The sequence below is a fragment of the Mizuhopecten yessoensis genome, unplaced genomic scaffold (assembly GCF_002113885.1).
Source record: "Mizuhopecten yessoensis strain PY_sf001 unplaced genomic scaffold, ASM211388v2 scaffold9683, whole genome shotgun sequence".
Taxonomy (NCBI): domain Eukaryota; kingdom Metazoa; phylum Mollusca; class Bivalvia; order Pectinida; family Pectinidae; genus Mizuhopecten; species Mizuhopecten yessoensis.
The window spans coordinates 520352-536585 of record NW_018408170.1 but is presented as its reverse complement, the minus strand read 5'-3'; the positions used below and the strand labels follow the sequence as shown (position 1 = coordinate 536585).

The 16234-nt window shown below is 41.4% G+C and overlaps 1 protein-coding gene across 1 annotated transcript in view; it reads right to left on the bottom strand.

Moving 5' to 3' along the window:
- LOC110458647 (tyrosine--tRNA ligase, mitochondrial-like) overlaps positions 1-15944 on the bottom strand; it is a 34437-nt gene extending 18493 nt beyond the window's left edge. The window contains exons 1-8 of the mRNA XM_021510445.1: positions 15874-15944; positions 14359-14502; positions 12980-13127; positions 6939-7114; positions 5111-5212; positions 4483-4676; positions 2084-2193; positions 336-434 (exon numbers count right to left, since the gene is read on the bottom strand). Coding sequence (XP_021366120.1) covers positions 336-434; positions 2084-2193; positions 4483-4676; positions 5111-5212; positions 6939-7114; positions 12980-13127; positions 14359-14502; positions 15874-15926 — 1026 coding nt within the window. The 5' untranslated portion in view covers positions 15927-15944. The remainder of the gene's footprint in view (positions 1-335; positions 435-2083; positions 2194-4482; positions 4677-5110; positions 5213-6938; positions 7115-12979; positions 13128-14358; positions 14503-15873) is intronic.
- Between the last annotated feature and the right edge of the window lie 290 nt (positions 15945-16234).

Genomic DNA, 16234 nt, shown 5'->3' with positions numbered 1-16234 from the left:
CAGTCCTACCAGATACACTGTTATATAGATGTGGTCAGCTCAGTCCTACCAGGTACACTGTTATATAGATGTGATCAGCACAGTCCTACCAGATACAGTGTTATATAGATGTGGTCAGCTCAGTCCTACCAGGTACACTGTTTTATAGATGTGATCAGCACAGTCCTACCAGATACACTGTTATATAGATATGATCAGCACAGTCCTACCAGATACACTGTTATATATATGTGATCAGCTCAGTCCTACCAGGTACACTGTTATATAGGTGTGATCAGCTCAGTCCTACCAGGTACACTGTTATATAGGTGAAGTAACAATGTTTGTAACCTTACGTTATGTTTCTTCATGGCTGCGCTGATCTGATCGTCCGACATGAAGGTAAACAGTTTGAGGTACTTCTCAACTTCGTTGTCTGTCCGATTGATAAAAAACTAACAAAGACAAAAAAAGAGCGAAATTAGAATACTCATGCAGGCTGTTATCTTCAATTTAAAACATTCACAACACTTCAGTAAAATCAGAAATACAGCTGGGTGAAGGGACAACCTTGATAGATAGTGGACAGCAAAATTGTTAACAGCTGTTTCACATCTGGTCATAATGTTAGAAATGTTTTAAACAGAAAACAGAACAATATAAAGTGGCGGTAAATTGATAAATAGAAGATAAGATTTGACTCTTCTGATGCTAAAGCATAAAACCCCCAAAGTATGTGTTCTGAAGGTATCCTACCCTACCCTAATAGATTTTCCTGCCAACCCTAGGACATTTGATCACTAAGTGTCATCCTAGATTATTCAGTAAGACATGCAATACTTCACTGTCACTCATTATATGGTACTTTCTACCTGTTCTGGCACTCTGACCCTAACCTTGACAAATAAACAGCCATATGTAATGTGTGGAATTAATGCATTGTAAAATTTGATATATAGCTAATACTGATCGAGAAAAATTAAAACAATTGAAGTTATTCACCCACCGACCTACCCTATTTTTGTCTGGCATGTTATAATACCTGAAACACACATAAATGATGTTTTGGCCTAAACATATTTCTGTTAAACACAGACATGCTCTCACTCCCACTGTGGTGAAATATGCTGCCGGACGAAAAGTCTGACCAAAGAAATGGCGCTAAATGTAGATAGATTTCGTTAGTTAAGTGTAAAGTATAGGTCAAAGTGACCTGCAATTTTACATTTGGATAGTACACCTCAAGATGTACTAATAAAATCTATTCCCTGTTACTGAGCGAGATCGGGTTATCTCAGTCTAGGGCTAGAATTATGAAACATAATCCTAACCGAGGTGTTAGCCGAGGTTGGGATGTTACAGAATCTTACCCTGATCTCGCTCAGTTACAGGTAATAGATTTTTTCTCGCACCTTTTAATCCGAAATATATTAAATTTTGCTTAAGTCTACAAGTATCCCATCTGGAGCCTGGAATAGATATGACCTATTTACTACGAAAGCTACGTTTCAATGCTTCCGCGTAAAAATGAAGTCCTTTCAAAGAAGACACGTACATGTATTTGCACAGTGTAAATTATATTTTATCTACAACATCAGGAATCTAACAACATGAAATCAATACATATAACAACAAAACAGAATATCTAAAATACAGATCATCAATATCAACTTGTTGAGTCGCGGATGAATACATCGCTGTGTAAAAATTCCGGGAAATGTCACGCGAAGGTACCAGACAGATTGGACAAGACACAAAATCCAGCTCAGGGTATGACGTGGGATCTCTCTGTCTGAGTTGCGAGAAAATTGTATCTACATATGAAGTTTGATGAATGTTGAACAGTATAAGAGATAACGAGCTACACATAGTGTAATGGGATGTCGTACAAACGGATAGACAGATAATCAACTGACAGATAGACCAACTGACAGATAGACCAACTGACAGATAGACAACTGACAGATAGACCAACTGACAGAGAAGACAAACCCTAAACTCCATCAACTCTATTGTAGGAGTAAGTCAAAATGGTTGACTTATACATCTAGCCATACCGTTGATATTGCAATAAACAGAAAATGATGGCCATACCTATACTTACTTGATAGAAATGAAAAGGTGAGGTTTGGTCTGGGTTCAGCCATAAAGCATTGCCAGCAGTTTTTCCAATCTTCTCCCCGCCAGCTGTTGTTATCAACGGAACGGTAAGACCTGTACCAACAATAACACATACTTATATCTCCCCGCCAGCTGTTGTTATCAACGGGACGATAAGACCTGTACCAACAATAACACATTCTTATATCTCCTCGCCAGCTGTTGTTATCAACGGAACGGTAAGACCTGTACCAACAATAACACATTCTTATATCTCCTCGCTAGCTGTTGTTATCAACGGGACTGTAAGACCTGTCCCAACAATAACACATACTTATATCCCCCCGCCATCTGTTGTTATCAACGGGACGGTAAGACCTGTACCAACAATAACACATTCTTATATCTCCTCGCCAGCTGTTGTTATCAACGGGACAGTAAGACCTGTACCAACAATAACACATACTTATATCTCCCCACCAGCTGTTGTTATCAACGGAACGGTAAGACCTGTACCGACAATAACACATACTTATATCTCCTCGCCAACTGTTGTTATCAACGGAACGGTAAGACCTGTACCAACAATAACACATACTTATATCTCCCCGCCAGCTGTTGTTATCAACGGAACGGTAAGACCTGTACCAACAATAACACATACTTATATCTCCCCACCAGCTGTTGTTATCAACGGAACGGTAAGACCTGTACCAACAATAACACATACTTATATCTCCTCAACAGCTGTTGTTATCAACGGAACGGTAAGACCTGTACCGACAAATAACACATACTTATATCTCCCCGCCAACTGTTGTTATCAATGGAACGGTAAGACCTGTACCAACAATAACACATACGTATATCTCCCCGCCAGCTGTTGTTATCAATGGAGCGGTAAGACCTGTACCAACAATAACACATACTTCTATCTCCTCACCAGCTGTTGTTATCAACGGAACGGTAAGACCTGTTCCAACAATAACACATACTTATATCTCACTGCCAGCTGTTGTTATCAATGGAACGGTAAGACCTGCACCAACAATAACACATACTTATATCTCACTGCCAGCTGTTGTTATCAATGGAACGGTAAGACCTGTTCCAACAATAACACATACTTATATCTCACTGCCAGCTGTTGTTATCAATGGAACGGTAAGACCTGTTCCAACAATAACACATACTTATATCTCACTGCCAGCTGTTGTTATCAATGGAACGGTAAGACCTGTTCCAACAATAACACATACTTATATCTCACTGCCAGCTGTTGTTATCAATGGAACGGTAATACCTGTACCAACAATAACACATACTTATATCTCCTCAACAGCTGTTGTAATCAACGGAACGGTAAGACCTGTACCGACAAATAACACATACTTATATCTCACCGCCAACTGTTGTTATCAATGGAACGGTAAGACCTGTACCGCCAATAACACATACTTATATCTCCCCGCCAGCTGTTGTCATCAACGGAACGGTAAGACCTGTACCAACAATAACACATACTTATATCTCACTGCCAGCTGTTGTTATCAATGGAACGGTAAGACCTGTACCAACAATAACATATACTTATATCTCTCCGCCAGCTGTTGTTATCAACGGAACGGTAAGACCTGTAACAACAATAACACATACTTATATCTCCCCGCCAACTGTTGTTATCAATGGAACGGTAAGTCCTGTACCAACAATAACACATACTTATAGCTCCCCGCCAGCTGTTGTTATCAACGGAACGGTAAGACCTGACCCATCAATAACAAATACTTATAAACAAAATACTCACAAAGCATGTCGGATTGGAATTCTGGAGTTTTGAGGTAGTGTTATTTTGGAGGTTTGAGGAAAATTTTATTTTAGAAGTTTGAGGAAAGTGTTGTTTTTGAAATTTGATGAAGTGTTATTTTGGAGGTTTGATGTGGTGTTATTTTGATGTTTTGCAGTAGTATTAATTTGGAGGTTTGAGGTAGTGTTTTTTAGGAGGTTTGAGGTAGTGATATTTTGAAGGTTTGAGGTAGTGCTATTTTAATGTTTTGAGGTAGTATTATTTTGGAGGTTTTAGGAAAGTGTTATTTTGGTCGTTTGAGGTCGTGTTATTTAGGAGGTTTGAGAGTATTATTTTTGAGATTTGAGGAAGTAAAAAAGATATATTAATAGTCAAATATCATTAACAGAAATGATAGTCTTTAAAATATAGATCCAATATCTATGCGAATCATTATTTCTTTTCAAAATTTAGAGATTGAAAATATATTTTCAAGACTGCATTGTCCGCATAAAACCTCAAAATTGAAAGATTTTTTTTTTTTATTTTCAAGTCAATCAGATCAAAAATATTCAGAACTGAGCTCTTTAATTAAGTATTGACAGCAGCCAACATACCCCATACACGTTCCTCCGTTTCTGCGCAGATGAGATCGAACCCAGACGTAATATTTCCCAGCTGGTCATTCCCTCCAATCTGTATTGAACATTTGTGATTGCGACAGAGGTGTAGCCAATCATAGGACTGTAAGATCTGATAGCTGAACTCTGTGAAACTCATCCCCTCCGACGACTTCAGTCTCGCTGAAACACTACCCCAATTCCACACAAACTTAAATCAAAGATACATCTGTATAATAATATCTCATTTTTCAATTGGAGTTCAATTACAGAGGGGATATCTCAGATTGAAATGACTTGTTGAAAGTAATATCTAGTTTCCAATATTAATAGAGTAAGTTCTCAAATGTAATCAACTTGCTTCAGCAGTTGGGTGTTGTTTTAGCTGAACGGCATTTACAGTGTATTACAGCCAGGCACAACAGTTCAGTCTGATTCATATATACAGTGTATTACAGCCAGACACAACAGTTCAGTCTGATTCAGATAAAAGTTTGACACAAGTAAACCCTAACAAGGCTGAGAGTCTGATCTAATTCAAATTAAAGTAATCCCCGACAGATCCTGTTATTCATGAAACTATTGTTTGATATTATTAACTTAGAATGGTACATTCGTTGTTTACCTTTGACGTGATAACATTTGACCAAGTCGAAATCGGCGTCCCACAGTGGCGAGGAAACTAATAACGTTGATGTCTCGGTACCAGTCAGCGTTGTTTAAAATTCTGAAATTGAAGGAATATTTACAAATACAGTCAACAAATAGAAATTAAAATACTGGTGAATGTGAAATATTACTCACTTCACGCTTGTTGAACATCAAAACTTAAACAGGCCATACCTGCCAACCGGTAGTATTTAGGAGGGAGACTCTCTATTTTGAACCCCAAAAGTGGGCATTTTCAACCAGTGCATTCTTATTTTCTAAGATCTGATGATTTCATCTGAAAGAACAGCTCAAAAGATGTCATCTGGAAGTACTGTAATTTTTTCCATAGGATGTACATACACATATTATATTTTTGCTTTTAATTTTAAGCAGGTGAATCTCCCCCATGAAAATTTCAAAAAGTTGACAAGTTTGACAGACGGAATGCAAACCTATATTCCTCCTTGTTATACCACTAATAACTTCGGGCAGATCGATGGGTACAGCGAGTTTATTTCACTAGAAGCAAGATTTTTATAGAAATGTTAGAAACTATTGTTTAAGTTCATATCAAAACCAAATTTATATTATGATGTTTAAATTTCCTTTGGTAGGAAAAGACAGTAATGAGTTGATGATCAATTTTAGTGAAAACAAATTGGTCATTTTCTTTCTTTCCATTTTCGATTATCTGCAATTGAAAATTTCTTAATCAACATAATTGGTTCAGTACTGAACTCAAGTGTCAAATTTGTGTATAAAATGTACAGCATGCATAGAAAAAAGTTTTTTTTATTATAAATTTATGGTAATGTGTAAAAAATAAATAAAAAAAATTGCTTGTCATCCATCAGTACAAGAAATCAAAACCCAAAATAGTAAACTTTGTCTATTGATACAGAAATATTGTTGTTATTTCATTGAAATATTCAGTCCAAAAAGATTGTAAAAACCAACTATGCAATTGATCATCAATTGGTTTACTACTTCAAGTCACAATAAAAATTGTGAAAAGATTCATGTAGTACAACCAATAAGTGTTTTTATGTGATGTTTTGATGACTTGTACGATATGTACTCTGTCACCTTCATCAGACAAATGACCAAGGAAGCATATGTACACCAAGGTATAATATGTGTACGAGTTGTCCACGCAAATAAATGTCGATTCGGCTATGCTGTAAGCGTACGTACAATTCGTTGTTATTTTCACAATTGATACTTACCAACCTGAAGAAAGTGTTTAGAAATACAATGAATATGGAATATGATTTGAAGGAACCCCGTATCACTGCCAGAAACTGTAACTAGTTACTGGCAACTGTTTTCTGGCAGGACTATAGCTTTGATAAATCATTTCTCAAAAGAAAATCATACCTTGCATGACTTAAACAAAAATAACCATTACAAGTGTTCTGAATGAAAACACTAGCAGGGCTAGACTGGGATTCAAACCCTTGACCTCAGATTGTTATATCTACTTTTATTATCCCTCTGACTGTCTGAGCCAGCTGGTCAACAGAATTCTACTGACCCACTGTACTGTTATAGCCAAACAGAAGTTAAGGGGAGGTAACTTGTTGTTTGTTTTCACAATTATAACCCTTACTATTAACCATATGTTGTAAAGCGCCTTAGAGTAATTTTACAAATTATATAGGGTGCTATATAAATGTTGTATATTATTATTATTTATTAACTGTATTCAGGAACCACCACAGTCCAGTGGGACAGGGGTCCTTATGGCCCATCACTAGGGAAAGAGTGTGGTCTGGTTTGGTCCCGGAGACACTCATACTTACTGTAGTGGAGGGAGCTCCCTATCTTCCTTCCACATATATTGGCTGTGATTGTCAAATATCCTCTGCAGACTTTTTGCGATGGATTCCATGTTTTTCTCAACCTCCGCCACATTCATCGGGTTTCTGTCTTTGGTCTTACCACTTGGGTCCCCAACCATAGCAGTGGCCCCTCCTATCTAAAAAAAAACCCCACAGAATTCATTTCAGTTTGTAAAATACCTGTCAGCTCTAATCTTAACCTGATACTCAAATAGTGACATTAGTTTTGGATAGTGCAAGAACAGTTTTTAGAGAGTAAGATAGTGTATGCGCTTATTCGGCTATATATATATTACTAAGGGAGAGTTCAATCAACAGCCATTTACCATAGTCAGGCTCTTACACCTAATGAGTTTACACATGCTGGTAAACAACAACCAATCACTGCCTTTCTTTCAAATAATTCACAATCACAAAGGACCACCAGTTGCTCTGGTCCAACCAAAGGAAACTGGTAGGTTGTATCATAATCTTCCAGACACGGGCATCGTAGCTTCTTGTTTCTTTACACATGCCCAATACACATTACTAAAGTGAGTTCACTATAGATGACAGTAACATCAAGTCCTATAGGGTTGTGTCCTCCCCACTGACAGTAACTTACCAGTCTTATAGGGCTGTGTCCTCCCCACTGACAGTAACTTACCATTCCTATAGGGTTGTGTCCTCCCCACTGACAGTGACTTACCAGTCCTATAGGGTTGTGTCCTCCTCGCAGACAGTAACTTACCAGTCCTATAGGGTTGTATCCTCCCCACTGACAGTAACTTTCCAGTCCTATAGGGTTGTGTCCTCCCCCTTCACAGTAACTTACCAGTCCTATAGGGTTGTGCCCCCCCCCCTCACAGTAACTTACCAGTCCTATAGGGTTGTATCCTCCCCACTGACAGTAACTTACCAGTCCAATAGGGTTGTGTCCTCCCCACTGACAGTAACCTACCAGTCTATAGGGTTGTGTCCTCCTCGCTGACAGTAACTCACCAGTCCTATGGGGTTGTGTCCTCCCCCCCCCCAGTAACTACCAGTCCTATAGGGTTGTGTCCTCCCCCCTCACAGTAACTTACCAGTCCTATAGGGTTGTGTACTCCTCGCTGACAGTAACTCACCAGTCCTATAGGGTTGTGTCCTCCCCCCTCACAGTAACTTACCAGTCCTATAGGGTTGTGTCCGCCCCACTGACAGTAACTTACCAGTCCTATTGGGTTGTGTCCTCCCCACTGACAGTGACTTACCAGTCCTATAGGGGTGTGTCCTCCTCACTGACAGTAACTTAACAGTCCTATAGGGTTGTGTCCTCCCCCTTCACAGTAACTTACCAGTCCTATAGCGTTGTGTCCTCCCCAATGACAGTAACTTACTAGTCCTATAGGGTTGTGTCCTCCCCAATGACAGTAAGTTACCAGTCCTATAGGGTTGTGTCCTGCCCACTGACAGTAACTCACCAGTCCTATAGGGTTGTGACCTCCCCACTGACAGTAACTTACCAGGCCTATAGGGTTGTGTCCTCCCCACTTACAGTAACTTACCAGTCCTATAGGGTTGTTTCCTCCTCACTGACAGTGACTTACCAGTCCTTTAGGGTTGTGTCCTCCTCACTGACAGTGACTTACCAGTCCTTTAGGGTTGTGTCCTCCTCACTGACAGTGACTTACCAGTCCTTTAGGGTTGTGTCCTCCTCACTGACAGTGACTTAACAGTCCTATAGGGTTGTATCCTCCCCACTGACAGTAACTTACCATTCCTATAAGGTTGTGTCCGCCCCACTGACAGTAACTTACCAGTCCAATAGGGTTGTGTCCTCCCCCCTGACAGTAACCTACCAGTCCTATAGGGTTGTGTCCTCCTTTCTGACAGTAACTTACCAGTCCTATAGGGTTGTGTCCTCCCCACTGATAGTAACTTACTAGTCCCATAGGGTTGTGTCCTCCTCACTGACAGTAACTTACCAGTCCTATAGGGTTGTGTCCTCCCCACTGACAGTAACTTACCAGTCCAATAGGGTTGTGTCCTCCCCACTGACAGTGACTTACCAGTCCAATAGGGTTGTGTCCTCCTCGCTGACAGTAACTTACCAGTCCTATAGGGTTGTGTCCTCCCCACTGATAGTAACTTACCAGTCCTATAGGGTTGTGTCCTCCCCACTGACAGTAACTTACCAGTCCAATAGGGTTGTGTCCTCCCCACCGACAGTGACTTACCAGTCCAATAGGGTTGTGTCCTCCTCGCTGACAGTAAATTACCAGTCCTATAGGGTTGTGTCCTCCCCACTGATAGTAACTTACCAGTCCTATAGGGTTGTGTCCTCCTCACTGACAGTGACTTACCAGTCCTATAGGGTTGTATCCTCCCCCCTCACAGTAACTTACCAGTCCTATAGGGTTATATCCTCCCCCCTCACAGTAACTTACCAGTCCTATGGGGTTGTATCCTCCCCACTGACAGTAACTTACCAGTCCTATAGGGTTGTGTCCTCCCCACGGACAGTAATTTACAAGTCCTATGGGGTTGTGTCCTCCTCACTGACAGTAACTTACCAGTCCTATAGGGTTGTGTCCTCCCCACTAACAGTAACTTACCATTCCTATAGGGTTGTATCCTCCCCCCTCACAGTAACTCAGTAACTTACCAGTCCTATGGGGTTGTGTCCTCCTCACTGACAGTAACTTACTAGTCCTATAGGGTTGTGTCAGTAACTTACCAGTCCTATAGGGTTGTGCCCTCCCCACTGACAGTAACTTACCAGTCTTATAGGGCTGTGTCCTCACCACTGACAGTAACTTACCATTCCTATAGGGTTGTGTCCTCCCCACTGCCAGTAACTTACCAGTCCTATAGGGTTGAGTCCTCCTCACTGACAGTGACTTACCAGTCCTATAAGGTTGTGTCCTCCTCACTCACAGTAACTTACCAGTCCAATAGGGTTGTATCCTCCCCCCTCACAGCAACTTACCAGTCCTATAGGGTTGTATCCTCCGCACTGACAGTAACTTACCAGTCCTATATGGTTGTGTCCTCCCCACTGACAGTAACTTCCCAGTCCTATAGGGTTGTGTCCTCCTCCCTGACAGTAACTTACCAGTCCTATAGGCTTACCATTCCTATAGGGTTGTATCCTCCCCCCTCACAGTAACTCAGTAACTTACCAGTCCTATGGGGTTGTATCCTCCCCACTGGCAGTAACTTACCAGTCCTATAGGGTTGTGTACTCCCCACGGACAGTAATTTACAAGTCCAATGGGGTTGTGTCCTCCTCACTGACAGTAACTTACCCAGTCCTATAGGGTTGTGTCCTCCCCCCTGACAGGAACTTACCAGTCCTATAGGGTTGTGTACTCCCCACGGACAGTAATTTACAAGTCCTATGGGGTTGTGTCCTCCTCACTGACAGTAACTATAGGGTTGTGTCCTCCCCGCTGACAGTAACTTACCAGTCCTATAGGTTTGTGTCCTCCCCACTGACTGTAACTTTCCAGTCATATAGGGTTGTATCCTCCCCACTGACAGTAACTGACCAGTCCTATAGGGTTGTGTCCTCCCCACTAACAGTAACTTACCATTCCTATAGGGTTGTGTCCTCCTCACTGACTGTAACTTACCAGTCCTATAGGGTTGTGCCCTCCCCACTGACAGTAACTTACCAGTCCAATAGGGTTGTGTCCTCCTCACTGACAGTAACTTAACAGTCCTATAGGGTTGTGTCCTCCCCAATGACAGTAACTTACCAGTCCTATAGGGGTGTGTCCTCCCCACGGACAGTAATTTACCAGTCCTATGGGGTTGTATCCTCCCCACTGGCAGTAACTTACCAGTCCTATAGGGATGTGTCCTCCCCACTGACAGTAACTTACTAGTCCAATAGGGTTGTGTCCTCCCCACTGACAGTATCTTACCAGTCCTATAGGGTTGTGTCCTGGTTGTGTCCTCCCCACTGACAGTAACTCACCAGTCCTATAGGGTTGTGTCCTCCTCCCTGACAGTAACTTACCAGTCCTATAGGATTGTGTCCTCCCCACTGACAGTAACTTACTAGTCCAATAGGGTTGTGTCCTCCCCACTGTATCCTCCCCCCTCACAGTAACTTACGTGAGTTCACTATAGATGACAGTAACATCAAGTCCTATAGGGTTGTGTCCTCCCCACGGACAGTAACTTACAAGTCCTATGGGGTTGTGTCCTCCTCACTGACAGTAACTTAACAGTCCTATAGGGTTGTGTCCTCCTCACTGACTGTAACTTACCAGTCCTATAGGGTTGTGTCCTCCCCACTGACTGTAACTTACCATTCCTATAGGGTTGTGTCCTCCCCACTGACAGTAACTTACCAGTCCTATAGGGTTGTGTCCTCCTCACTGACAGTAACTTACCAGTCCTATAGGGTTGTATCCTCCTCACTGACAGTAACTTACCAGTCCTATAGGGTTGTGTCCTCCCCACTGACAGTAACTTACCAGTCCTATAGGGTTGTGTCCTCCCCACTGACAGTAACTTACCAGTCCTATAGGGTTGTGTCCTCCCCACTGACAGTAACTTACCAGTCCTATAGGGTTGTGTCCTCCCCACTGACAGTAACTTACCAGTCCTATAGGGTTGTGTCCTCCCCACTGACAGTAACTTACCAGTCCTATAGGGTTGTGTCCTCCCCACTGACAGTAACTTACCAGTCCTATAGGGTTGTGTCCTCCCCACTGACAGTAACTTACCAGTCCTATAGGGTTGTGTCCTCCCCACTGACAGTAACTTACCAGTCCTATAGGGTTGTGTCCTCCCCACTGACAGTAACTTACCAGTCCTATAGGGTTGTGTCCTCCCCACTGACAGTAACTTACCAGTCCTATAGGGTTGTGTCCTCCCCACTGACAGTAACTTACCAGTCCTATAGGGTTGTGTCCTCCCCACTGACAGTAACTTACCAGTCCTATAGGGTTGTGTCCTCCCCACTGACAGTAACTTACCAGTCCTATAGGGTTGTGTCCTCCCCACTGACAGTAACTTACCAGTCCTATAGGGTTGTGTCCTCCCCACTGACAGTAACTTACCAGTCCTATAGGGTTGTGTCCTCCCCACTGACAGTAACTTACCAGTCCTATAGGGTTGTGTCCTCCCCACTGACAGTAACTTACCAGTCCTATAGGGTTGTGTCCTCCCCACTGACAGTAACTTACCAGTCCTATAGGGTTGTGTCCTCCCCACTGACAGTAACTTACCAGTCCTATAGGGTTGTGTCCTCCCCACTGACAGTAACTTACCAGTCCTATAGGGTTGTGTCCTCCCCACTGACAGTAACTTACCAGTCCTATAGGGTTGTGTCCTCCCCACTGACAGTAACTTACCAGTCCTATAGGGTTGTGTCCTCCCCACTGACAGTAACTTACCAGTCCTATAGGGTTGTGTCCTCCCCACTGACAGTAACTTACCAGTCCTATAGGGTTGTGTCCTCCCCACTGACAGTAACTTACCAGTCCTATAGGGTTGTGTCCTCCCCACTGACAGTAACTTACCAGTCCTATAGGGTTGTGTCCTCCCCACTGACAGTAACTTACCAGTCCTATAGGGTTGTGTCCTCCCCACTGACAGTAACTTACCAGTCCTATAGGGTTGTGTCCTCCCCACTGACAGTAACTTACCAGTCCTATAGGGTTGTGTCCTCCCCACTGACAGTAACTTACCAGTCCTATAGGGTTGTGTCCTCCCCACTGACAGTAACTTACCAGTCCTATAGGGTTGTGTCCTCCCCACTGACAGTAACTTACCAGTCCTATAGGGTTGTGTCCTCCCCACTGACAGTAACTTACCAGTCCTATAGGGTTGTGTCCTCCCCACTGACAGTAACTTACCAGTCCTATAGGGTTGTGTCCTCCCCACTGACAGTAACTTACCAGTCCTATAGGGTTGTGTCCTCCTCACTGACAGTAACTTACCAGTCCTATAGGGTTGTGTCCTCCCCACTGACAGTAACTTACCATTCCTATAGGGTTGTGTCCTCCTCACTGACAGTAACTTACCAGTCCTATAGGGTTGTGTCCTCCTCGCTGACAGTGAAGTAGTGCAACAACTGCCAGAAGGTTCCCAATGTGAAGACTTTCAGCTGTGGGATCAAATCCGCAGTAAACTGTCACTGGCTTTGATAACCGTTTAACTAGTTCTGGGGTACTGGAGAGAAAAAACAAGATCTGTTGAGGAAGGCATAGCTAACCTATTTGGAGAACATACATTGAGGTGTAGAGCCAATGAATATTACGTTTAGTTTTCCCCTATTTGGAGAATATTTAAACTTTAGTTTGGTCAAAAACAGGTGAAATTTTACATTTTTTTAAATTATTTTTTTACCTCTATTGAACAACGTTTGACTCATCAAGAACCTGCAAGTTAATTATCACAATCCTCAAGAGTAGAATACTATGAACTTTATTGCTTTTATCCAAAAATAATTCTGAAGATTTTGACATAAATGGAAAGTCTAAATTAGGTAAAAATCTAAAAATGTTCTTTTCAGTTTCATGCATCAGTTATTGACCTCTCGAGAAACTCCTTGTCAAATTGCATTCTAGTGCAAATACTATATATATATGCAACATATATTCAGATGTGTACAATTCCACTTATAGCCACGGCCAACACCCAGGGATAGCAGATTTTATTTCAAGGTAATGGAATATTTCAAACACTTCCTGATTCTGTGTACCAGAAAAGTTTTGCCCCAACTTTTCGTAATAAGGGTGAATTTCATCGTTACAGTGAACACTTGTACATACCATACCATATATGTAGTAATAATTACATATGAAGGGAGAACATTAACACTGGACAAACATACAGTTTACCGATGAAGGGCAAATATTTGATTGGGCAAAAGTTTCCTGTATTACAGTTTATATACATGTAGGTAGGAAAGATACATAGGTGTCAGCCTCTAAAACCTCAAAGAGGGAGATCTCCCTCATTCCACATTTCTAATGAGGGAAAGAGTGCATGAAATGCGACTGATTATCTTTCCCTTTTTATGTATCAAAATAACTCCAAAAAGCATTCATTTGATTCAGGCACACCTGTTATGATCATGCATTACACACACCCTGCAGTAACTGAATAAGAGATAATTAGACTACAGGATGTAGATTTTGAGTTTGTGTGAGTTTGGATGTTAACTTGAATGATGGAATTATGAGGGAGATTGGTAAATTTTGGTCAAAATGAGGGAGTCTCCCTCCAAATGACGGAGTGTTGACAGCTATGCATAGAATTTGTTTAATTTGCCAGCAGGCTAGTACACGATACACTAATAAATACTGCACACCCACGTGCTGTACCCTCAAGGTGTTATTTGCTGAGAACAATTGTTTCACGATTGCTGAAGTTCTACATATTGTACTCAATACCATACCTGCCACTCGGATAGACATTCTGAAAGATGCCCCTGTCATGTAGACTCAGGATATTCCTGGGAGCCTTGGCGCTGTAAGTCCTGCTGTTGGGGAGGTGTACCGACCGACCTGCACCCACGACTCTTAGGCACCGAATATGGTATCTGAAAACAATGGAACTCATTTCATGCTTTATAGCAGGATATGACTAGGGCGACAACAATATATCGTACCGTATCGTATCGTGATACTTTCTTGTGTATCAGTTTTGTTCGCCTGTATTGTGATACACGAAGGATACTTTAATGATCAATCAACCTTTTTTCATTTAACTCTAATTATAAGGGTTGGCAGTACATTGTTTTACCATTAAAGTCTATGAGAAAACTCTGTAAAATCCCACACTCTATATATCATTAGTGTATAACGAATAAGCAATACAGGGGAAAACATGCAAAATGATACACAATGATTAAAGTATCACAATATCAGATAACCACGGATAATATTTTGTGAATCACTTTGAGACGACCTATGAACTAAGTAAGGTTGTGATAAAGCGGTATATAAGAACCTCAAGTTATTATTATCATTATGGTGAGCAACATGTTTCATTAGCGGAGACTATCTCTCAAGAGACCGAGGTACCATGTAACATGTAATTGGATTTGGACCGTCAAACATATCAGGAGATAGGAGTTGCGACTGATTTTCCCATTCAAAGTGGTTGAGGGGTTACTGTTGGTGACAGCACTGCTGCCTTCTCAATATCTGACATAGATTACCAACGAAAGATGTGTACGCTGTGAAGGATACCAGAGTGTCAACCTGGGAAAGCACCGTCCAATTAACGAAACAATACCAATTCAAGCCTAGTCTACAAAAACAGTTTCTTTGTGCATGTGAGGGCTATACCAGAGTTGAAACAACTACACGAGTCAATGTTTTGATTTGGGAAATGGCATATACCTAGCTACGATAATGTAGCTTCTGACGAAGAGAGATTTTTGTATGTATTGTGAGGCCGGGTATTAATATTAGTACTAGCTAGCTGTATCTAGTCAAATGAGTGAGAAATGAAACAACTGAAATATAGGTATGAATATTTTCTCTAACAAAGTGTAAAATTACTGTCGCCACATTTCGGCTACAAATCCTTGTGTTGTATAGAGCAGTAGCTATAGATAGCTGACCATATACAGACGACCGAATCAGCGATGATTTTCAGTTTTAGCTGACTATCTTCGCTCATCACACCAATTTTTCCTTAGGTATCCGGATACACCTGACTCCGCTCTTTATAATTTTACAGGAGAAAACGACTAATATCACTCCCTACACATCACGGTAGCTCCAAACAATCAGGATATCCCCGTGCCGGGTCCCAGTGTCCTCCCCCTCCTTATCACAATTGCGAGTTTAGATTTTTGGAACAAAACAACAACAAATCAAACGCCTTAATTTATCAAACATTAAAATAATATTCCATTTTGGTACCGGAATACTACAACGTCAGCTAGGTTAATTACTATCACCTGAAAGCATAAATGCAATATTTCTTCATGCTCCAGCTCATGGGCGCCGCCATCTTGGAAAATTTGTAGGAAGGGGTAAATACAGGATTTCTTTTTTATCTTATGAACAACAAGCCAACAGGGCCAGCCTGTATCTCTCTCCCGTTAACACTTAGGCATATAGCGCTATTTTGATATCTCAACAACGCCATCGTACATATTTTTTTTAAAACACACATTTTACAATAGTTTCAATTATTTTCTGAATTTGACATTTGGAAAGAAATCTTTTTCTTATACAATATGTTAAATTTGATTGAACACTTGTGTAGTGTATGTACCGTATTAACATTTACTAAAAAAAACCTTCAACTTGTCAATT